Source organism: Suricata suricatta, chromosome 3, assembly GCF_006229205.1.
Source record: "Suricata suricatta isolate VVHF042 chromosome 3, meerkat_22Aug2017_6uvM2_HiC, whole genome shotgun sequence".
Classification (NCBI taxonomy): domain Eukaryota; kingdom Metazoa; phylum Chordata; class Mammalia; order Carnivora; family Herpestidae; genus Suricata; species Suricata suricatta.
In genome coordinates this window covers 25,537,532-25,563,090 of record NC_043702.1, presented here as the reverse complement: position 1 = coordinate 25,563,090, position 25,559 = coordinate 25,537,532, and the positions used below count along the sequence as shown (strand labels likewise).

The window sequence follows — 25,559 nt, the reverse complement described above, 5'->3', positions numbered from 1 at the left end:
TAAAGAACATCATGCTTCCTAAAAGTAGATTTCTGAGTGAATACATAGATTGGCCAATTGTAGGCAATTTATTTGGGGTGCAGCCTGAGAATGTGAGGGTGCCTTGGATTTAATTTCTTTAGGCAATCTCAGTTCAACAAGGGAAATGTTGATTGAACTTGGCCTTGTAGGTTACTTGAGAGTCAGGGATGTCAGTATATTCTCACTCATGAACATTTCCATTTCGTCATTATAGATATTCCACTTGGGTTGGAAATATAAGCTTAGAATTTGTTTCCAGGGTACTATTTGGAAATAGTTTTGAGATGAGTAAACCCCAACCTGTTTATTTGGAGGCCACAGAGATGGCTTTTTTGGCATTAAGACCGTTACAGACTGAATTGACTTTTATTACAAAAAATCCCATGTTCATTTAATTGAGTTTAGATTTATACCATATATATGACCATAGAAAGTAGCCCCAAAATAGCATTTCTTAGGAGGCTAAGAAAGAATATTTTTTAAGTGGACTATTATCTTCTAATGTCATGTTTTTGGCAGGAGTTAAATCATATGCATCTAATTAGTTGTATCCTGTTGTAAAATCTGATGAGATCGATTCTAGTCTGATGGATTTCAGAAATGCAGCCTATGATCAGATTAGTTCTGTTAGATGTAATGGCCCCTCTGATGGGTTTCCTAAAACTGTCGTCTTATACCCTCTCTCAAAGCTAAAACCAGGGATCTTAAATGCAACCCATTCATCATCTCTGTTTTTTCTTCAATAGATTTTGTCTCATTAGTCCAGTGGGGCAGGAGTGCCTCTGCTACGTTTTCAGTATCTTCTTCCCTTCCCAGTGTGCTCTGTGCTTTTGGAACAACATGGGTAAACTTCATCCCGTGTGAAGCACTCTGTTGTCTCAGACACCTGTCCTGTCTTAGATGGTGTCAGAATCACTGTCTCGTTCACTTGTTTCAGACTGACTCCAGAAGGGAGCCAGGCTGCTAATAGCTCCTATATTGTATTCCAGGCGACAGGTTGAGTGGGAGCCTGCCAGCAATTTGATTGAAGGGGTTTGTTTGACACTTCAGAGGCAGCCAATCATATCCTTCCTGCCTCACCTTAGGTCACTGATCAATGTCTGTGTCAATCTGGTGAGTAGCCAAGTGGCAATCTTATGAAACTTTGCAAAATTTAACTAACTCTGCTATTGACTTCTCTGAATTGAAGATTTACAGGTCAACCACTTTGTGCCCCTACCTACCCATGAAAACAGACGGCTCAGGTGACATTGAAAATAGTGAGGTACATTTCAAGGTGGTGCGTGGGGAGATTAGGGGCCCATCCCTACACAGGTGGGGTTTTTGGTGTGCTGCTTCCCACTCACTACTTTGACAAGTTGCCTCTTTAAATTGCGCTGAGAGTTGAGGGCTGCCAGTTGGAGAGTGGGGTGGCGGAGACCGCACAATTGGCTAGACGTTGAGGTAGTCTGGGGTGGGAGAAATTTTTTTTCTTCTTTCATACCAAATGACACTATGAGTTGGCCAGTCGAGGATTTATGGGAAGAAAAACAAATTTTTTTTTTTATCGTGGATGTAATATCTAGAGTCTGGTCCTCACAAGGTTTTGTACGATGTGGAAACCATGTTAGAGCATTTCATTGAGTAGGATCTGCTGCTTAACTAGTTGAGCAATAACTCTAGCTGGAATGCTTAGTGCAAATAGAGCTGTGCCATCGTCATTGTTGTCAATATCTGCTCCATCAAAGAATGCAGCTTGCATTCCTTGGAATCCACGAGTAAGTATGTCCAGTCTCCTGATTAGAATAGTTTTTGGCTCATCTCTCATTACTTACATAGTTAGCTACCAGCAACATTCTACAAAACCTTGGCTGAATCCAGTGTCCTGTTCGATCTGACTCCAGACATTACATGCCTTCAGAAGAAGGCAGCAAGAACAGATTGAAAGTAACATGCCCAACCTTCAAATTATCACCATCATTATTATTATTTTATTATTATTATTGAATGAGACTCCCTTACTGCGGTTGCATGAAATTGCAATAGTCAAGGCTGGTCATGTGCTCTGTTTGTATTTCAGGTGATGGGAGTGGTAGGACCTTCCAGTGTTGCTGATGGATTGCCCCTTCTTCATCTCAGCCCTTATCTCTCACCACCTCTGCCCTTCAGCACAGCTGTTGTCCGGCTTGTAGCATTGCAGATACAGGTGTGACTACCTTATCTGTTTGTCACGCTCATTAAGTTGCTGGTTGAGGCACCAGATCATGGTGTTCTCTCTCTTTTTTCTGCAAAGGCTGGGCAAAATCTGTGAAACAAAAGTGTAAACATCTCCAAACGTTTATGGGTTTGGAGCTTCAGTCCTGAGCTTGGCCCTAAGTTGTGCTTCTGTAATTCTTCTCGAGATCTCAAAAATAGCAGAGTCACTCAGTCCTGCCACAACCTCAGGAACCACTTAAGTCATTTCCAATGTCTGCAAAACCCTAGGAAAATAATAGTTCACACAGATAGTCAGCCCACAATGGTTAATTAAAAGACACAGTAATATTCAAAGTCTGGTTTTAAATTATTTGCAGAAAGAATTGCAAAATAGAATTCTTTCAAATCTTATTACTAGACTTTGAATATCTTAATTTACTTTAATGATTGTGGGTTGAAAACTGTGGGTTTCTTTATTTTTTACTCTCCCTGTTATTTTATTTCTTAAAATATTATTCCCAAGGCAAAAAGTGCAGAACGCCGATTCCCCTGCCTCTTTCTGTGTGCCACCTGATTTTAGAGAGTGGTAGAGCATCAGTAAGCTCTGTGACTGATGGGAAATATACACTTGATATTAATGGATAACGACCCATCCATTGTCTGACAACTATATTTGATGGTCCATCATCCAGAGAATGGGTGATGGTACAAAAGAAATCAAGCGAGAGCTTTGGCTACAATGCAGAAGGGAAACAATGATCCCTAAAGTGATACATTTTTATAACCTGTGTACAGAGATCATTTATTTCTTTCTATATTGCCTATTCCTTTCCGTTTTGGAAAAGGCCTTATGCAGAGGTCAGAGGACTTTTAAATAACTTCCAAGTGGAATAGGGGGCAAGCTCTCATTTATTCCTTTTATCTCTAAAATAGTTACTGGTGGACACATGGAGAAAATGAGTGGGGATGTGCAGTTGTTTTCATATCAGACCATAAGTATTACAATTTTGCATTTAATATTCAAGATGTTACTGTTCTTTTAGGTATATAACTCTCAGTTATGTCAAGCAAATGGTAAAGTATCAGTTTTGAGTGAATTTTGTACGCTGTGCAATTGAACTCATAGTTTCCAGGAGCAGCCGCAGGGAATCACCGTCTCCGTCGTGCTGTGTAAAAACAAACGTTCTGAATGGGTGTGGGGTCAATTAATCTTTTTTTCTATTATTGCTGCACAGGCTTTAAAAGAAGATTTTCCTTTAAGCCATGTGATCTCCCCATTCACCAATCAAGAGCGAAGGGAGGGGATGCTTTTAAATCTACTCATCCCATTTGTGCTCACAGTAGGATCTGGAAGCAAAGGTCTGATTAATTTAACTAAAGGAAATTTATCATTGTTGTATTTTCATAAATGGCAGGATGTTATTTCTTATTCTTTTTCCCATGAAGGCCTTCACTGAAGTCCATCGGAATGATTTAAACAGGGTTACCTTAGGAAATAGAGTTTTTCTTTCTTTACAGTTTAGCTACCCTGGGTCAAGAGTTTCTCTGCTCCACTTCATAGAAGATATGTCCTGTTTAAAATCACTTGAGTACCTCAAAAATCGGGAGAACATTGTTTCCATTAAGAAGATGGTATTAATGGAAATGCAGTGTGGTGTGAATTGACAAGTGAATGGACTTTATAATATACTGCCATTAGGGTTAGTGCAACCTCCACCATTGCCGTTAAATTCCAATATATTTTCATTGCTCTTCCTTCTTTGGGGATTTTTCTTTTAGGAAAAGTTTATCTCAAATGTAAAGACAATACGTTATGAGTATTTGAGCAGAAAGAAAAAAAGCAGATCGCAATGGTAAGCGGGAGATTTGGCTAAGAACACAAGCCCTTGGGTGCTGACTATGGAGAAAACACCCAGTATCAGAAATGCTGTTTCTGTCCAGAGAAGAAGCTGTACTTGGTGGGGAAACACCTGAATTTCTAGGGTATTCTAGTCTGGAATTGGAAAGAGAGCTGAATTTTGCTGTGTCTAATGTGAGAAGTCTACCTTGTGATTTGCTTTTCTTCCCACTTCCCTGTTCCAAACTCTGTCCCTTAGACAGCCCGTGGCTGGAACAGCCTGAGGTGCAGCTTCTCCTGCAGACGGTCATTAACGTGCTCCTGCCACCGCGCATCATCAGCACGTCCAGGAGCAAGAACTTCATGCTGGAGAGCTCCCCCGCCCACTGCTCCACCCCCGGGGATGCCGGCAAAGACCTGCGCAGGGAAGGGCTGGCCGAGTCCACCAGCCAAGCCGCGTACTTGGGTAGGTGCTCTCCCCATGCCCCCCTGCTCCTACACACACACATACACACACACACACGTGTGTGTATGTATATATAGAGTGAGATAGATGTGTGTATGTTTGTGTATGTATAAGTGTAACATAAGTACTTACTGAGTTATGTTGCACCTTGACTCAAAAAGTATTTTAAAAGACTTCAGTCCAGAAAGTATTTAAAGAAACCACTTCAGCACGTAGGAAGCATCACCCTTGCAAAAGAGTCTGTAAACATACGCCAGAAAACGAAGTAGTTTTATATCTGTGGTGCCTAAATTACTTGGTTGTTTTCCTAACAGCAGCTGGACATGTGAGGAAGGCATCTGTAGTGAGAATCCTTCCTTGCTGGTTAGGTGGGAGATCACTAATGAGGCTGCCGTTGGTAGCTGTTCTCGGATGCTGACCACATCTAGTGCACAGGGACACTGCGCTGCACAGCTCATGGGACTCCCTGGTGTGCCGTGTATGCGAGCGGAGCCCCTAGAGTGGGGCAGTTCACAGCCTGCGCAGTGAGATGTGGTGGCCTTGCTGTACATAACGCCCCCTACTGGCTACTTTTTCTTCCCTTACAATAATATCTCTAAATCTCCATCTTGATTTTCACTCTGGTGAGGCCAGTCGACTCGTTCTCCCCCATAGGCTTGCCAGTTTCCTTCCAGCCTCCACTGCTACTTTTCCATCACCCCATCCCTGCCTTTAACTTGGCCCTGCTTCATGGAACCCTGGAGACCCACTCCTTGGCCCTGAGCACACTAAGCTGGGGAGAAGCCCCACCCCTGCCGTAGGACCGAGAATAAGGAGCACTGGCAGCAGGAAATCTCAAAAGGAGCAAGTTAAGAAAATCATGCCTAAGGTTATTCTTGCCAAAGCAGACGTTGGTTTGGGGGGGATAAGATGAACCATACACACTGGTAAAAACAGGTCCTTGGGAGTTTGGAATGTGTGAGGAGTTTGGACTGGATCATAAGGGGAAATATTGGGGTGCTTGGCTGGCTCAGTCCGTAGAGCATGTGATTCTTGGTCTCAGGTTCAGAGTTTGAGCCCCACATTGGGCACAGGCATTCCTTAAAAAAAAAAAAAGCAAATAAGCGTAAGTATTTGAAAGTTATGTGATTGACAATGAACATGAAAAGGAAACAAGGAAGCAAGCATGCATGGATGGGCACAGGACCTACCCATGTGGGGCATGGTTGCCAAAGCCATGAGAATGTGGGGTTCAGAGTAAATCTAGACTCTGCGACAGAGCCCCTCATAAGGTGTGGGATTGCACAGAGGATGAGGGAGACAGTGGGCTTTAACACTTAAGGCAAAGATAGGAAAAAACCCTCGATGAGTAATTATTTTCAGTTCACTCCACTTTCTGCCTTTTTAATAAAGGTGGATCCTTTGGTTACTTGGCCAGGCCACCAGGTCTCTGTTTCAAATTGATTTTTGCGTTTATCTTGAGCACTTACTGTGCACTAAGCAGTATTTTCTATAGTTTGAATCCTCACCACAACTCTAAGAAGTATAATGTTTTTCTCATTTTAGGAGTGAAGAGACAAAGGGCCAGAAAGGTTGAGTTATTTACCTAACGTCACACAGTTAATAAGCAGCAGAGCCAAATTTCAAACCCAAACCAGCTGGCCCCAGAGTCCCTGCTCCTGAGCCCTTTGCTCTCCTCTTGTGTGCGGGGCTTATGGAGGTGAAGGTGGGAAGCAGGATGGCAGAAACGCAAAGGAGGCTAACAGGCACCTAACAGTAGAAATATCACCAGGCTCAGGGTCGGGAAAGAAGAGAGTTGCTTTTTGTTTGTTTGTTTGTTTGTTTGTTTGTTTAGTTGAGGGAAAGGAATTGGGGTGAATAATTGCTGTGAAAGTGAGAGTTTGAGGAGGGGGGTAGGTAGACTCTTACATCTCTCTCTGTGTTACATGGCATGGTTTCCCCTGGAAATGTCCTAAATAGGTGATAAAGGTGTGTGTGTCTTAATTGCTGGGATGGATGGGCCTTAAGAGACAATCGAGAAGGCCCAGTCGCCCTTGACAGCCCCACGGCAGACCCTGTGCAGAGAGCTGAGGCATCAAGGGAAGCTCCTGCCGTAGTGTCTCACGTCTCTGCAATATTCTGTTTGGTCCTGACACACTGTTTGGGAAATCTTCTAACTGAAAAAGAAAAGAAAAGAAATGTAGATAGTGACAGGGCTGCCAGAATCGAGGAAGAAAGAGATCTTGCAAAAGAAATCCAACAGGCTTTCGTAATAAACGTGATGTGCAATAGGAGAGGGGAGGAGGAGGGAGGAGGACGGAGCTTTTTCACCTGGAAACTATACTTAAACGCATTTCCTGGTTATCTCTGGGGAGGAGCTGGGCTGGAAAGGGAGCTGGGAAGGGGAAGGACTTTCTCTCTTTGAACTCCGTGCATTCCTGCATGGTTTGATTTTACTTTAAGCAGCAAGAATATATTATGTCAATGCTTAAAAGAAAAATAACCTTTTAAAATTCCCATGTTTTAGCTTAGGGTATGAGTAATACGCTGGCATTACCATAAAGCCGCTAGGACAAAACAGAAAGCAAAATATTAGCCGCATGTTCCGTTTACAACACAATTCCCTTTCAATCCTATGAACCACTTCACTCTGTATTTTCCACAGTGTTAGTTAAATGTGCTTAAGAAAGATCTGTGTTCTGATCAGAATCAAAACATGTTGACCATCCATAGTTTGATCTTGAGGTCAGAACACTCTTGCCCAGGAGTCCACGTACGTTTTCGGAAACACGGAGAGAATCTAGAAATTGAGAACATTTTCGGACGGATAAAGGGCTGTGGCTGTGCGCAGGGTTTGCTAAAGCACAAGTACGCAGGCTCACTCTTCTCTTTTCCCGGTGTGAAGCGCTGAAGGTGATTCTCGTCTGCTTTGAGAGGCAGCTGGGCAGCCAGTGGTACTGGCTGAGCCTGCAGGTGAAGGAGATGGCTCTGCGGAAGGTGGGAGGCCTGGCCCTGTGGGACTTCCTGGACTTCATCGTGCGGACCCGAATCCCCATCTTCGTGCTCTTGCGCCCTTTCATCCAGTGCAAGGTGTGTGGTGTGTGCTTCTCCCGGTGAAGGCAGGATTGCTGCAGCCGTGCTCGGTGGGACACGGGATAGCTAGTCAGTAGGACTTGTTCTTACCATGCTTGATGAGAAAACAGCTCAAAAAAGGATCCCAGAGGACAAACTTCATGTTAGACGTACTTTCACAGTGAGGCCTTTATTCTAATCTGTAAAACTCTGCCCTCTCTCCACACACCACTGCCCCCTAGGGGAAAAGGGAAAAAAGGTTGCCCCATTGGTATGGTCTGGAGAACGTTCTCCTTTCTTCAGGGACATGACAGAGATCTGATTTTAAATTAACATGCTAAGCGAAATAAGTCAGGCAGAGAAGGACGGATACCATATGTTTGCACTCATAGGTCTAACAGGAGAACAGGAGAAACCTAACAGAGGACCATAGGGCGAGGAAGAGGGAAAGAGGGCTGGGGAGAGTGAGGGACACAAATCATGAGAGACTATTGAATACTGAAAACTAACCGTGGACTGAAGGGGGAGGGGAACAGCGAGAAGGGGGTGATGGAGGAGGGCCCTTGTGGGGGGAAGCACTGGGTGTTATATGGAAACCAATTTGACAATAAACTGTTAAATAAAAAAAATTAAAAACAAATAAATAAATTAACATAAAAAAGAACAGTTAAAGCATGGTTTCCCCCGCCCTCAGTATTCATCTACTGTTTTATTCTTTTCATGCCCTGATTTCCTGGGGCAGTGATTCAAAATAATGTATTGATTAAGAGCTTCCTATGTAAAGCACTGTTCTAAATGCTTCAGACGTGGGGCACCTGGATGGCTCAGTCAGTTAAGCATCCGACTTTGGTTCAGGTCATGATCTCGTTTCTGAGTAGGAGCCATGCGTGGGCCTCTCTGCTGTCAGCTTTGGATCCTCTGTCTCCCTCTCTGTCTGCCCCTCCCCCACTTAAGTGCGCACGCTCTCTCTCTCTCTCTCTCTCAGAAATAGGTAAACATTTAAAGAAAAATAATAAATAAAAGCTTTATATATATTATCTTACTTAATCCTCACAATCCACTATAAAATGGGTACAGTAATTGGCCCATTCTAAAGATGGGAAAATTGAGGACCTGAGGCTCTCTCCCCTCCTTTCAGCTTCTGGCCCAACCAGCAGAGAATCATGAAGAGCTTTCTGCCCGGCAGCATATCGCTGACCAGCTGGAGAGACGCTTCATCCCACGCCCTCTGTGTAAGAGCTCCCTCATTGCGGAGTTCAACAGCGAACTAAAAATCCTAAAAGAGGCAGTTCACAGTGGCTCAGGTGAGTAGGAGTTGGGTATTTGGAATTGGTTTGATTCCTGGAACTCACAATCTACAAAGAATGCCTCTGTCCAGGTCAACTCTTGTTTTGGAATTATGGATGAAGTTAACCATGTCAGTCCACTGGTAGACTTGACCATGTGATCATTGTCAGCAACAAAACAAGGGAATCCTAGGATTTAAATTTTACTCTTTTCTAAACTTTTTTTTTTCAGTCTTCATTTCAGCAGTCAGCAGTTAAGCTATGTCTTGACTACTTAACTTGAAAAATAGTATTGGAATTCTTGGTTTTATTTCTTTTTTGGAGAGGAGAAGCGGGATTCGCATTCTTTGAACATCAATTACATGGTAGATAATTTTCATGGATGTTATTTAATCCACACAAGTGTCTGCAAGGTGCATAAGTGAGAGTCCACTTAAAGAATGGGGAAATGGAGACTCTACAGAAGGTAAATAATGTACACACTTGACAGTGACCACAGTGAGGAGACTTCCAACTAGTATGATGGCTTACAAGCCTTTATCTTGTACAAAATGGGGGAGGAAATGTTGAATTAGAGTTGGCGGGCTAGGGGTCCTTGCCTTACATTATTCAAAAGGTTTTCTTTTGGGAATGTACTGTTTATTTTTGACGGTTATTAACAGCATTATGAGGAGGAAAAATAAATCATTATCTGCCATTAGAGGGCAGTCATTACTCATAAGTAGTCTCCCATATGTGTGGCCTTTTTTTTTTCTTCTAGAATTTATTATTACTTGCAATGTACTAAAGACAGATTTTGATGACTACAATCTTGGTAAAATCTGCACAGTGCCATTCAAATATTTCAACTTTATGATAAAATAATCTGACATATTAAGGGGATTTTTTAAGTTATAATTTCCAGAAAAGGAGAATGCAAACACAGTTCTGATTGTGTATTCTGATTTTGATTGAGAAGTTCCTATCAGACAATGTATTTATTACTCCTATATGCTTGTGTGAGGGAAGGTGCATTTCTCAGTAAAATCTGCCAAGTTGGAAGCTTCAGTTCATGTCAAAATTATTTTGCATTCTTCCAGCCTTACCATATGAAATCAAAAGCAATGGGAGAAGTCATGTCAGAGCATTTTACATTATTAGAGGTGTTGTGTTCCCATGAGGAAACTATTCAATTATAAGTAAATCAAATGCCAAATCCCTTCCTCCTCCCTCTCCTCTACCTCTTCCTCCTCCTCTTCCGCTTCTGCTTCTTCTTTTTAAATCTTCACTTTCACTCACTATTTTATCCTAAAGACTGTTTATCTACGATACACTATTTAACTGACCTTTCTTAAAAACAATACAAGTAGCCAATACAAGAAAGAAACTTGAAGCGTTTGTTTTCCTTCACGATGCTCACCGTGGAATCTCCTTTGGTCTCTCCACCCCCCAGCCTACCAAGGGAAGACGTCCATCAGTACTGTGGGCACCTCCACCTCTGCCTACCGCCTGAGCCTGGCCACCATGTCCCGCTCCAACACGGGCACTGGCACGGTCTGGGAGCAGGACAGTGAGCCCTCCCAGCAGGCTTCGCAGGACACCCTGAGCAGGACTGATGAGGAAGATGAGGAAAGTAGGTCACCCCACAGAACGGGGCGTGTGGGGGGGTATGTGTGACCCAGCTTGGCATGCAAATGAGGGCTTGCGAAGGATTTCTGCCATTCTGACCTTTTCCAGTTCTGATCCCTTGATCATTTTTTACAAAGAGGATTTAAAATGGAATTGTGACCATGATCCCTAGTGTCTACTCTTCTATAAATTCTTTGATAGCCTTGGTCATTTGGAAGGAGTTCAGAAAAAAGTAAATCTTTAGTGACCTCTACATTTTTTTGCGCCTATATATTCAAACTTTTCCACTTATTCTAATTTAAGTTGTACTTAAGTAACTAAGGGAAGTGTTTATTCCCCTTTCTCCTGGCTATCTTGCTTAGAGAGCTGATCAGCACTTACATGACCCTATTGGGCAAGGAAAAGTAAGCAATGCATCTACTCAGGACTCAGAAAGACAAGTCAGCTACCCTCTCTAGAACATACGCCAGTAGGCTCCCATGGGGGAATACAACCCAAGAGGGAAGACAACCTAATCTGAGTTAAGAGTATCCTGATGACTGAGATCTAATTCATGGGCAGGAGCTTCTAATTCATGTGCATAAGATTTGGTGTCATGAGGGGCACCTGGTGGCTCAGTTGGTTAAGCGTCTGACTTCGGCTCAGGTCATGATCTCAGGGTTCGTGGGTTCGAGCCCCACATCCGGCTCTGTGCAGACAGCTAGCTCAGAGCCTGGAGCCTGCTTCAGATTCTGTGTCTTTCTCTCTCTCTGACTTTCCCCTACTCATACTGTCTCTCTCTATTTCTCAAAAATAAATAAAAGACATTAAAAAAATTTTTTTAAAGATTTGGTGTCATGAAATGTGGGAAAATCCAGTTAAGAATATACTTCATGTGTATGCTTCATAGGAGTAGGTTTTAAAAGTAAAAAGTAAAGGTCCAGTTAAATACCATGGTCTCTTAATTATATTTATTGCTTTGATTATTCCCCAGTTGTGTTTTAAACACCCTCTGTTACAACATTTATAGCAAAGCATGCTTTCAATGCCTTAAAAATGAAGAAGACAAAATTTAGATATTCACTCAGAGCCTCTCCATGTAAAACAACAACAAAAGCCTCACTCTAAATTAGAAGAGATAAGAGTTGAGGTTAGAATTTTAATTAACATGAATGAAAGTATTTTAGTACTCTATTACAGTTGGATGTGTAGGAGAGGAAAAAAAAGAAACACAGTAACAAAGTGATAATCATATTGTGCCTCACTTGACCTACAGATATACTTGTTTCAAAATCACCCTGGTCATCGTGCATGGAAATACTCTTCAAATTGTAATTAGGCAAATCTTGGAAAATCTTGACCAAGAATACAAAATGAGAGAGATAAAGATCAGCAGTTTTTATATTCATTAAGTCCTTGTAATAGTTCAGAACTTCAAGGACTATCTGTTTTTCTTTAATGATGAAAGTAGTCTCTCCCAGCAGTTTTTTTTTAATTATGGGAAAGGATACCACCTGTCTTTAGTAGAGATAAATATCTTTTGTAGGTAACCTGAAGAATAACTAGATGACCTAGCCAGCAGGAAGGCGATAAGGGAAGAAAAGCAGAGCGGACAGAAAGAGAGATATCACTGACTAGGCGCCAGCATTGACACACTCATGTATAAGTGATTTTTGACAGTGTCTCTGCTCTTACACATCCCAATCATCCCAGTGTAAACTGAGTTGCTAACAAATGTGTATTCGTTACGTGGGTGTATATTAGTTTATATGGAGTGGGTTGACTGCTTTGAATTAAACTATTTTCCCATTCCATCATCAAACCTGTATTAAGACCTAACAGGTACAATATGAAGAACAAGAAAAGTATGAGAAAAAATACACTCTCTGAGATCTTAGATCTAGTCCCGTAGAGGAGATGGCAAACATTTTCAGTAACATTTAACGAAAGGGTGAATGGAAGGCAGCACATAATTAATCATCAAACAAATATTGAGAGACTGTTAAGTGATACATGAGTTTAAATAGGGGGAAAAATTAGTGAGATCTAGGAAGGGACTTTGTAGAAAGAGTTCCATCTACATTACCATGTTTCTCATGTTTTTAAGGCACACTTACATATTCTCTTCTCTGTGAACACACCTAAAAAAGAAATACCACTTTGTAACAAGAATCAGCTTCAAGTCAGTTATTTACACTTCTGGCACTTTTCATATACACTTTTTTGGTCTGAAAGAAGTTCTATTAGAAATAGGACTATTTGGAGTATTTTAAATGGGGCATGTCCAATGATCTTACATGGTAGCGTAAGTTCACCACAGTGCTATGTCAATCAAAACATGTTCACTGTTCAGCAACAAACAACAGTAACTCACTTGAATGAAGTTACCTTGTCGCAAATAACTGTGTCAAAGCTAACTTTCTCGTGGATCTGAATACACTGATTACCATTTCCATCCAGAAAGTAAGACTACATGCATAAAGTTTAAAACTTTAGGTCAAAATAAGCATTTATTTTTTAAACTTCATATGTTTTAAAATAGTTTCCCTAAAACTATCTGAAATAGTCTTTCCCTCTTGAGATGTACTGAACATAGTTTTTGCTTGTCAAAGAAATGCAGTTGACTCACTTACTAACAATATTCGTTCTCCCACTATTCTCAGAATGTTTAGGGTAGCCTCTCTGAAATCTTTACCATATGCCTGTTGACTTTCACAAATTATTCACTTGTAAAAATGGATAAGAAAGTTACATTTATCTCATAAGAGCTGTTTGAGGGTAAGAGATGTGTAGATATTAAGAGTTATTTGTCCCTTTGTGCAGATGAAAAACCAAGACCTTTGGGAGTCTTACTTCATTAGTCTACGCAGAGGTACAGAGGATAGCTTTAGAGATCACCCTCAGGTTGGATTCAATTCAAAGATGGCACCCAAGGACAAATTTGGTTTGGGTTTTCTGATCGACGTCATAGTTTTGTAACACTCCATTTCTCTGTCCCCAATCAGATGACTCTGTCAGCATGCCCAGTGTGGTAAGTGAACAGGAAGCTGCCCTCTTGAGTGCGATCGGAAGGAGGAGGTTCTCCAGTCACGTCTCTAGCATGTCTGCACCTCAGGCCGAGGTGGGCATGTTACCCAGCCAAAGGTAAAGAGCCATGTGTATCTTTTACTCTGCATTTGGGGCAAAGGTCGAAATCCTGAAAATCCACTTTTGGTATTCTTAAGAGGCCAGAAGAGAAGCAGGCAATCATATTTTTATGTAAACCATTCAACAAAGGCCTTTTCAACCAAGTCATGCAGGCAACAGTTTGCAGAGTTGGCTAAGCCAGACCAGTAGAATGCTGGAATCCAAGCGTTGTTTCAACTTAAAAACTCTCTAGAAATAGATCCAAGGTCTTTTTTCTGTGGTCGTCAAATCACATTTTCATATTTCACATATATCATTAGCTAAGCTAATAATGAATACCTCGCAGGTATATAGGACTAGCTTGATATATGTGGTAAAGTTTAGACTTTGGTATGTTATTAGTATTTAGTGGGAGGTAGTAATGCTTAACCAAGCAGAACAGGACCTGTGCCAACATGTGTGACCTTGGGCAGGTTATTTAACAAGGGTCAACAGTGCTCTTCTCTGTGAAGTAAAGAAGTTGGCTAAAGGGATGGATCTTCACGGTAACTTCTCTATCTATAGTTCTCTGGTTCTATGATTAAATAAGACATCTTCTTTATGTGTTTTCAACCATCTAAAGATATACATAAAATGTTACAAGATATGTATATCAAGTACAGAAAATGACATGATGTAAGAGTCAAAACATTATTCCAGAACCAGTGATATTTTCACTTCAGGAACTGAATTCTTTCAAAGTATTTGGCCTTATATGTTTTTGGCTAGTTTGTTGTTTGTTTTTAATACTACAGATTCATGGTGGTATAATTCATATATAGAAAATATTAAAAGTCAGAGGACATTGTAAGGTTCAGATGAAATCAGTTTATATGCAGGAATAATTACCCTGTACCCAAATCCTTTAGCAAATAGTTCATGAACTTTACAGATGAAAAAAAACAAAGCCTTGTGAAATAAAGCCTAACTTTGGAGAATAGCAAAAAATAGGGGGAAATGACTAACAAGGAAATTGCATACTTATCAAGAAGGCAATGTTTAATGTACTAGTTGGTTATTACAAAAATTAATAATATATAAGGGTTAGTATCATTATAAAAGATAGTTTTACTTTCCTTTTGGTAATTGACCTTAAAAAAGGAAGTCTTACAAATAAAATGTGTGAACAAAATTAGATCTAAACTATAAAATGTCCAAAAAAGGGGCACCTTGATGGCTCAGTTGGTTAAATGTCTGCCTCTTCATCTCAGTTCAGGTCTTGATCTCAGGGTTATAAGTTCAAGCCCGACATTGGGTTCTGTGCTAGTCATGAAGCCTACTTTGAAAACAAACAAACAAATAAATAAAATGTCCCAAAAGAGAAAATAATACTGGTAACTATCAATTCACTTTTAATTGCTAGCAATGTGCAAGTTTCTATCAAGGATGAGAAAACTATCTAGCAATTTGCTTAAAAGTTTTATTTACATTAGGGAATTATAGGAATTTAATATAGAGGGGTTTTGGTTATTTACCTAAATTAACCAGACCATCCATTCCCTTTGTATATGTTCATTAAGGGGTTAACTTGTTTCAAGGGAGGAAATTTGTTCTCTTGGTGAAATACTGGAAATCCAGAGATATCCTATAGTTAAACCCTTTGGCTTGAGTCATATTTTGAAGGCTAAGAAGGTAGTAAAGTCTATGTGTTTTAGCGAAAGGGAGCTTCTTCCTGGAGACAGAGGCTATTTCTGCAGTGCACGATTAGATAAACAATTTTGGGAGGGCAGGCACTCCAGGTTCCTAAAAGTTTAATTCCATTTAATATAATAAATATTTATTGAGTGCCCCATGAGTGCTTAGCCCAATGGTATCTAGAGACTAAAGGAGAGACAGAGAGAGAGAAAGTATGACATGATTTCTCCTCAAAACTCTCACAATCAGCTGCACGCAAATAAACCAATAAACTAATCATTCTCTCACCGGCCTGACAGGTTTCTTCTTCTGGCATTTAGAATTCAGTCACTAGAGGATGGAGTAAGGAGGTAAATGAGAGTTCCATGTGAATATTCCAGGGTTATCTTCCTTTCATTTGTTTACTTGCATTTTCATTGCAAAATTAGCGAGGGAAGTTGAGTTCTTTCTTTGCTCTTCTTAATGGCATCAGTTCCAAGAGTTTGATTGTGGCAGCCATGGTAAGTGGTTTTTGTGTGATAATGTCACAACACACAAGAAAGAAGCAGGTTCCTGGTCAATGAAGAATCATGTACATAATAAGACAGGTTTAAAGTAATAACCATCCAGCCAGATGGTTACCAAAGGAATGGTAATCTCATCTTCTACAGATTCATTCTGCAATGCATTTCAGAGCTCATGTGTCCCTTTGGAGCTCATTTTAAGTCCCAACTCTTGACCAATAAATAGATCACTCCTCTGAGAGTCTCACCCACCCAAAGTCCCTCCTCCCCCATTGCCTCGAGTCCTGTCTTGACAAACCCAGCACAAGGTGAAATGGTTACCTGTCTCCTTTTCCTTCCTTGTTCTGTTAAATTTATTTCTTTATTTTTGGCTCTTGGAAGCAGAAAATTGCATGCCTTTTTTCTTTTTCTTTTATTTGTTTGCATTTTCTTTCCCTAAATGCTTCATCTCCCTACCCCTCCTGCAGTGAACCTAATGTCCTCGATGACTCCCAGGGCCTGGCCGCCGAGGGCAGCCTCTCTAGGTACAGTGTCAATGCTACCTGTCTATTGGTGTCTGTGCTGGGAAACTTAGCTGTTCCCTGTCTCCTCTGTCTCTCTGTCTCTCTGTCTCCCTGTCTCCTCTCACCCCCCGTCTTGATATCTACTTCCATTTCTTCCCCTTTGTTGCTCATGAACACACGAGCCTGGAAGTCAAAGGTGGAGCCTCCTTCATTTTCAGCCTCAGAGCTCAATCACAAATGGCCTAAAACGCTTACCTAAAATTTAAAAAAAAATCTATGGAGTTCTTCCAGGGGCCTGTCCCATGGACATCTAAAGTTTGATATGCTAAGTGTTAATTTTATTCCATTGAATCATTCCCTCCCACACTGATATCCCTTGAGAACTGGTTTTCAAAAGCCATACAATTCGCCATCATAAAGCGGCCCCTTATTAAATGTAGACATGTCTTTTAGCTAATAGCATGGATAGTAAGAAAATAAACAATGCTGCTATAATAAAAGTAACAAGGTCAATACAATTTCTATAATTCCTTCTCTTTGATGCATGCTATGTGGCAAGCTATTATAGTAGCTTGCTCAAACAACACGTAAAAGAATGCCCCAGCAGAAAGATGACTCCGAAACTTGCCATGAAATATCAGACACAAACATTTCTTGGTAAGTAAGAGAAGTCTTACTGATCCAGGCAGTACAATGCCTTGGCTATTGGTTTAAAGCATCAGAAAGGGGGGGACTGCACCTTTAACACTCAGATAAACCACGTCAAACATCCCTAATCTTGTGCTGTTGATTCACACCTCTCAACTAATCCTCATTAGGGGTAATGCTTCTTGTTCATTCTAAGAGTGCCTTGGTTCCATCTCAAGAGAAAACATTCCTTTCCAGGTCTGCGTTATATAGTGAGTGCAATACAACGTGTTTATTGCTTTATCACAAAGATGAGGAAATGTTGAGAGGCCGTTTCTGTGAAAGGGTGTTCTTTGTTTTCTTTGCATCTTGTTCAGATTTCACATTTTCTTCGGCAACTGAAAATGGGAAATTTAGTCCTTCATCAGGTGTATCATTTTTTTTTACTAGACCCATAATTCATGACATTCATTTGTGTTTGCGAGCCCTTGCCTTGACAGACCAGACTCTTATTGGTGGTAAATGTGGAAGTGCTGCCAAGTGCAGACTTATTTCCATTATCAAGAGCTTTGGGGATGAGGAAGAACAAGACAGTCCTCAAGATGGTTTCCCTTCATTGTTCACCGTGTTTGAAGAGCTCTGAACCAAGTCAAGCACCGTGACCACTACTTTCAAAGAAAGCATTTGTTTGATGCTTAAAACACATGTGAGACAAGAGATCCTTGATTAGGAGACAAGCTCAGTGGCCCACCGAGAACGGAAAGGACTAAACCAGACTTCCATTCGGCGGACTTTGTCCCAGTGCTTTTCTAATTAGGCCAAATTCTACTCTTGCTGAGTAAATACTAGTTCAGGTTTGGTGAGAGAAGACAGGAATTTGAGTCAATTTTTACAAACTTTCCAAAGGATTTAGGAAATCCTCTGGCAGATTCAGTGTTCAAATTGCTGACTTTGGGGTTATCAGAACCAATCTGGCTTGGGTCTAGTGCCAATGGAATTAAACCTATAGTTCTTGCTATGTGAGGTTGAATTAGAGCCAAAGCTGTAGATTTTATCTACAACTGAATTAGCATGTCAGAACTTTGGGGACTGTTTTAGACTAGCTGTTGTTATTCTTTGGTTCCTGCAACTGGCATGTTTTTGTTCTGGGTGTTAGCCACTCAGACTCCCTGGTGGTCATTAAGAAAAGAAAAGATGAGGCATTCACTTTGGATTCTAAAGAATTCTACTAATGCAGAGGTATTCCACCAGCCAGTAGCACATCCACCTTTGCCACTTACACTGCAAATCGTATTTCTTAAACTCCATCATGTCACCAAGTTCTCTTTGGAGGAGAGGAACTTTCGGCATTTACAAGAGGTGGGTTTATGAGGATAGACGTTTATCATATTTGGTTTCCAGGCTCTCTGAGTTTTAGCACGAAACTTCTTTATATTGCAGACTCTTAAGATTCTAAAGAAGCAGTAAGGCATTGACCATGGCAATTATATTTAGCACACACCTGAGCGCTCAGGACCTAAAATACACCCAAAGTAGTCCTAAGGAAAATCTGGCTCCAAAGCTTAAAAAATACCAGGAAATGTGCTCAAGGGAAAGTAACACAACCTGCTTCTCCCCCACCCCCCAACATTCTGGTAAACTTTCTGGAGATTTGCTTTTGAAAGAACATTTATTTTAGGTCTGTGGAACACGTTGGCTTAATGGATAAATGAGAAAGAGACCAAAAAATAAAATAAAAAAGGAAGAGACCAGAATAACTAGGGTGATCTGATAAATAGGTAGAAACCAATAAAAATACTGCAGACCTTTTGAAAATCTCTTCCAGGACTTTTTCTAACCTGTGCTATCTGCTTCTTTTTAAGTACTCATCATGGGAAATATCAGCCTGTTAGAAGTACTATACTATGGGGCAAAGATTCTTTCTCTTGGAAATGAATAAATTAAAATAATACTCCACGAGTGATTCTCTTCTTTTGAGAGTGTTGCTCTTAGAAGTATAGAAACTCACTGTAGATGCTCTCTCCCTGTATCTGCCCCCAAATATGCACACTGTGAATCATGTTTTCACTCCAGAAGAAATAAACATTCAGAAGTTATTCAAGCACTTTAGCTGGATGTGTATACTGGAAAATTAGATTTTGTTTGGACACAGTAGAACACTTTTAAAGGCACAGATTAACAGTCAATTCTAATTTTTAGAAAAATATTATAATTCTGTTTGATTCTGTAAGGCTAATTTTAATTACAATGAAAAATAAGAATGTGGCTCAAGTTTGAAGAAACCTGGGTGAGACCAAATGATCATCCACATTTTCAAAGTATGAAAATTAGGCATGTACTTTCCAAGTACTTAGAAAAATATAGAAACCTTTTCATGTAGCTGAGAATGAACAGCTAAGAAAATGTGTGTTGTGATACACGATACGCCCTTTGCCAATGCTACCTCGGTTCTTACCAGCTATCTAAAATCCAGATTATTCTCCCTTTTTCCTCTTGATTCCAGCCACTTATCTCTAAATTCCATGGGATTTTAAACACACTTTCTGGATGTTGTTGAAGGGGTTCTGGACAGACCCCCTCCAGAATGTGCCACTTTGGCACGTGGGTTATTTTGAGCCGAGGGCACTTGAGACCCCGTGGCATCAAGAGAAACTTTTGTCATTCTTGAACCACACAGCAGAATCTAAACTGGGAGTCTTTCCCAGAATAAGCGTTATTAATAGAGATAAATTTTATCTGAGTGACCCATCTGTATGGCAGAGCTAACGTCTAATTGTCAAACATCTGCTCCTCTTAGCGCCCTTGAAGCACATCCCTTCCCCTGCAATCCCAGACCCCAAGCCCCTTCCCCTTGGTTCAGAGTAACATCTACACCTCACTTTGCGTATCTTTGGAAGTCCCGTGTCTATGTGGACTCCCTATACATGCCCTATTAAATTTGCTTTTCTCCTATTAATCTGTTTCATGTCAATTTGATTCTTAGTCCACCCAGAAGGACTTAATTCTTGCTCGCCAACACCATGGATGCTAAGTAAATTTTAAACAATGCTCCCTTATTGGGAAAGGGAAACGTCGAATTTGTCTTCAGTTTATACCCCTGTTCCCTCCAAACACTTCGCAGCCTTTGACATAGGCTTTAGGCATCCCTATCACAAGGCAATCACTCTGGGTAAATGGCTATGCTTTGTGTCTTGTATTCCGCCTCTAGATTTCTCTAAGCATATTAAAATTGAAACTAAAAGTGTAGGTAAAGGCAATAAAAATACTAATTCATTTTCCTTGTGCTAGTCTTACCTACTGCTTCCACTTAATTTTTTATTTATGAAATATAGTTATGTCTCAAGCTATACTTTTTTTGTAATTTAGGACAAATGATATGAATTATCACATTTTTGCATATTGTATTTTCATTGCATTATTGAATGTCCCCTTATTCCCCTATACTTTAAGAAGTACCATCTGGTATATACCCCATTTAGGAGATGCATACATATTTCTACACCACAATCCAGGTTATCAGACTGAAACAGGGAAAAGAGGTAATTTGTGCCAGAATTGTTCTCCTAACATTGTCTAAGCTTCTCTAGTTTATAAATTACTTCCTTACATTTTGAGTAAGGTGTTTTTGTTTTTCATAGACAGTTGAGTCAAAATTTTGCCAAGCCCAAGTACATGTACTTCTCTAAAATCTAGATCATTGTATGGTTTGCCATAGTGATGTTTTTCAGTGACTCAGAAATACAAAGAATACTTTTAGCTTCAATTTAGAAAGTTTTACTTCCTTTTATCTTTATTGTTTTAACCTATTATTTTGTTAAACAGTAGAAAATCACCCATTTCTCATTCCCAAGATTAAAATTTGCAAGAAACCAGTTTTCATTCGAGAGGTGCCGAGAGCAGACACCTTGGTCTTCTCCAGGCTGGTTTTAGTACTATACATTCTTATGGTCACAAATCATAATTCTACAGATGACTAAAATAGTACATGACTCAGAAGCTAAATTGAAACTCCTTTTTCTATGCAACTCCAACTTGACATAGACTGAGAGAAAGAAATCTGTCCTGCATAAATTATTTCCATTATTAACTTCTCTGGCTGTTTATTATTAATGTGGTCTAACTACACAGCTAAGCCAGACTTGGATGTCCCCAGTACCAAGATGTTAGCATCACATTTTTAGGGAGAATATAATTTATTAGCTTAGGTATACCATTTCCCAGGATATGTTCTATAATTTCATCTTTGATGTATGCATTCCACTGATGAAATGCTAGATCATTTATATAGAACAGCTAGTTGCTAAAGCTATAAACTTGATTCACTTCTTAGATATAAGCCTCTCTATCCATAGAGAAAATTTTGATGCTTATGATCCTCTCTTGGAATAATTATCATGAAATTACCATTATGCTTTGACATTTAACACTCGCTGAGTAACGTGTATTTCTTTTCTCGTATCATTTTTTTCTCACAATCTCAGATTACTGAATAAAAATTAGACAAATGGACTGCCTCAATTTCATTTTCTCAGCCCAATTATTTTCAAACATTTTATAACCCACTTCCTTTTAGCATTCTAGAAGCAATAAACTCATTACAAATATCAAATGTAAAACAAAGAAGCATGCTATATACATCCCTTTTCATGTTCAAACCATTTTACATCAACTAATAACTTCTTTTCTATCCCTTAATGGGAGGTAGGTGGTAAGTATTAACCTCCCTTTTTGGCCTAGGGAACTGAGGTAACATTTAGATGTCAATGAAGAAACCATGCCAAAGAGAGCTTTGCTTGGTATTTGGGAGAAACTTGTTTCTACTTTTGTGCATATGTAATTGAATCCTTTTTCCAATTTAAGACACATGTTAAAATGTATAATTAATAAGGAGATGTCACTTCAAGCAGCAACAGAGTCTGGATTGTTATCTGAATTTATTGCATCATTCCTTTGGATAATTTTCATAGAAAGTTCATATATGATACAAAGTCATATATGTACCAGACTAAGTATATTGATCTTTTGAACTTGACATTAAGGAGAACAAGAATGTTTAAAAAGCATCTCTTTGGGGGACTCTATGGAACTTTGTATTGTGTATCCCAAATGGTCAATTATAATATAATTACATCCTTATTTCATAAAAACTTTGATAAACTCCATTTGGGAATCATTGATTTTCTTCTAGTGGAAATATGAGTTAGGCATTTAAAAAATGACAGTTATGACTATCAGCCATGTGATGGTTAATCAGTTGGTAACATAACAGGGGAAACATCTGATTGTCCAGCTTGTCATCAATTTCTCTCCCTGAAACTACAATGAGATATTTTAGATAGCTCATTAAAAAAAAAAAAAAAAAGGAAATGAATGAATATAGTCTTTCTTTTTCCTGGACAGTTGCTGACTATGGATTCCTCCATGGAATATTCTACTGTAAAGTCTATTTGTAGATGACTCTCCTTTTGCAAAGACAAAGCAGTAATTAATTACCTATTAACCAAATAAACGCATTGGCATCATCCATAGGATTACAATGTTCTCTGGGGCACAGCCCGTTTCCTTTTCTCACCCCCTTCCCATTATAAATACCTATTATACATGCATGCAGAATGAAAGTGGATCATGAGCCCATGACAGTATTTTCCGCCTTACCCAATACTGAAATAGCGACCTCTGTCAGTAGTCATTTTTGCATATAAAATACACACATACACAGCAAATTTGGGGGGAGCAGGTGGTTGTTTTATAAATTGCACAATGTGTTTGAGTGCAGCTACTCAACATTAATTAATTAAGCCTCTGAGTTCTACTGATAGCTTAATTATTTCACCGGACTTTTAAATCTAAAATCTTTTTAAAAAGACATTTTAATTGTCTACCCATGTGACTATTACTCAGTAGTCACAGAGACTTCAGGCTGCAAACATGTGTTGAATGTACCCCTTCACCCAAATGGATTCTGTGTCTGATGTGTTTGATATCTGTCATCTTATTTTCATTTGAATTGAAATTTTAAAAAAGGTGTTCCCATCAATGTGATAGAGTTGTTTGTGTGTGTTTGTCACCACCTTTTCCCTTCCCCTTGGAAAAAAAATTGAGATTAGAATATGACATGTTTAACCGTATGGTGGCTTCCAAACCAGGGGTGTGATCGAACCAGTCTTTTGCTGAATGATAGATATGGCATCAGTGACTGAAAACAAAATCTCAATTTTGGCAGCTTGGGGCTACAAGGCCTCGTCCTCCCTCCCAAACCCTTGAAATCTCCCATCCCAGGGATCTTTTCCCAACCTTCCTTCAAAGATAATGGTATCTTTGAAGTGACTGTTTCATATAAGTGGTTCTGGCCACCACTCACCGGAGGACGGTCGTCTGGACTCTCCGCAGGGCACACACTAACACTGTTGATGCTCGACAGGGTGGCAAGTGTACAGAGTGAGCCTGGCCAACAGAACCTCCTCATTCAGCAGCCACTGGGGAGGAAGAGGGGCCTGAGGCAGGTAAGCTGACCCTGAAAGGGCAGGAGCGTGATCCTACGAAATGGAACCTCTCTATAACTTTTAATGCCCACCTATATTCAGATCATGTTTTGCCTCCCCCCCACCTGACCTGAAGCAGCACAGAGCACCTCTAAACCGTGGTAAGTATTGGGCAAGCTGAGAGCTTTAGCTTCCATGTTTGCTTCGAATCTTATTAGCAAAGCTGACGACTTCGTAAAATAAGTAGGCCTCTACTTCTGTCTGTTCCCTATTCAGAAACCTTCTTTCCCCACAAACCTGACTGAAGGAGGAAACTTGGCTATAAAGTGGATTTAAGGCCTGTTTCTGTATAGAAGCCTAGAAATGCTTGTCCTTTCTTTTTCACTTCCAGATTAATGATTCAGGTTAAAATCAAAATCAAAGTAAAGACCATCTTTACAAATTTCCTTAGGTGGGGTTCCTTTACTTTCTAAATACAAATTTAAATGAGCCTTCACACTGTTGCTTTGACTGGAGCTTCTCACCATTGATTTGGATACCAGATGCTTGCTTTCTCAGCATCTGAGGTTTCTTCGTGAACCTCCCCTCAAGAGTTAGCATGTGTTTAACTACAGCTTTTAGGTGAGAAATGGCCGGTCTAGATAAGCAATAATTCTGAAATCTTCACTTTGACTGCTTAAAATTATGTTCATCGATATCCTTAGGAGACATAAAGAACTAATAACTTGGAGGTAGAATTGGTTAAAGGGGGGTGCCAGATTCAAATGTGCAATAGTTACATATGGAGAAAGAAGTTTAATTTGTCAGCTATAAGCGTCCACAGAAACCCGTAGAGGACACATCATAGTCCGAGTCCTCTGAGCACAGTTTCCTTCCAGGCAGTTAGTTAGACCCTTCTTGCCAGCTTTATTCTGCCTATTCTCTCTAGCTAAGACGTCCTCTACTATCACGTCAGAAGACGCAGACTGAACCCAAAAACCGCCATGGGGCTCGGCTGTCAACCACTCGCAGGAGCATTCAACCTAAAACGAAGCCATCTGGTGAGGCCTCCTGTGTCCCTTCTGACTATACCATTGACCCACTGATGTCGTGCAACCTAATCAGGAAGGTCTGTAGAGGCTCAGCGCATGCAGATGAGCACACCTGTGGGAACATGCTAGGATGAGGGAAGAAGTCGCTAGAACACTTTAGTGCCTTTTCTTCTTTTTACCTTCCTACCTGATTCCTACCTGAGGAGCCTAGGGAAATGGAAGAGTTCAAGGCAAACCATGAATGCTATGAGATTTGACTCTAGAAAGTCGTGTTTTCTTTACCCAAACCAGAAACTGAGTTTATGTCTTACTAAAGACAATGAAGTGATGAATAATAGAGACTTTGAAATCTTGTTGGTAGTTGTTATGAATGATAACATAACATTCAAGTTCCCCTAATGTTCTATGGAAATCTTGTTTTAAGCGTTTTATGTAAAAATGATTTTTTTCTACCCAAGAATAGGTTCTGTATAAGAAAGAAGATGAAATCAAAACATGTACATAATAGTCAAATATGCTCTCATTTATTAATAAGCCAGTGGTGTCTTCATAAAGAAAAGCCAGGAAACCGTGGTTAAAGCTAATTATTAAGCACCGACAACATATTTTTCCCCAATATTTACTGCTCTAATTCTGACCTACAGCGGATCAGAAACGTTCTGTGACCTTCATTGAGACTCAGCCAGAGCCAGCAGCTGCCCCGACAGAAACACTTCCGGCTACAGGCCAGCCACAAGGCTGCAGCCCAGCGCCATCAAGGAAACCAGAAGGAATGGACAGACCAGTCCTCACGTCTTCCCCTGCCATTGTCGTTGCTGATCTCCACAGCTTGTCTCCCAAGCAGGTGAGGGCTCTGCGGAAACTGGCCAGGCGTGCTCCCTGCCTACGTAGTCGAGGAGCAACGTGGACATGCAAATTTACTCCGTAAAATTTAAGTTCAAGTCTGTAATGTTTTGCTACCCAGACAATGGTTCTCTCATAACGAACAAGAAAATCTACATCAAGTATATGATCAGGAATTCATCTGCTTAAGAAGGAATGAGAGAAATTTTGGTTTCTTTGTTATGAAAAACCTACGAGAAAATATTTCACAGCTAGAATAACCATTGAAAACTGATACATAGAGGTGGCTGGGTAGCTCAGTTGGTTGAATGTCCGACTTCAGGTCAGGTCATGATCTCACAGTTCAT

General features: G+C 40.2%; 1 protein-coding gene across 1 annotated transcript in view; it reads left to right on the top strand.

Annotated features, from left to right (window-relative positions):
• UNC80 (unc-80 homolog, NALCN channel complex subunit) overlaps nt 1-25,559 on the top strand; it is a 221,640-nt gene that overhangs the window by 191,430 nt on the left and 4,651 nt on the right. Inside the window, exons 51-62 of the mRNA XM_029933277.1 lie at nt 1,011-1,134; nt 2,081-2,206; nt 3,432-3,555; nt 4,293-4,499; nt 7,384-7,568; nt 8,689-8,854; nt 10,269-10,448; nt 13,429-13,567; nt 16,194-16,250; nt 23,278-23,359; nt 24,267-24,378; nt 25,014-25,213. Of these exons, the coding sequence (XP_029789137.1) occupies nt 1,011-1,134; nt 2,081-2,206; nt 3,432-3,555; nt 4,293-4,499; nt 7,384-7,568; nt 8,689-8,854; nt 10,269-10,448; nt 13,429-13,567; nt 16,194-16,250; nt 23,278-23,359; nt 24,267-24,378; nt 25,014-25,213 (1,702 nt within the window). The remainder of the gene's footprint in view (nt 1-1,010; nt 1,135-2,080; nt 2,207-3,431; nt 3,556-4,292; nt 4,500-7,383; nt 7,569-8,688; nt 8,855-10,268; nt 10,449-13,428; nt 13,568-16,193; nt 16,251-23,277; nt 23,360-24,266; nt 24,379-25,013; nt 25,214-25,559) is intronic.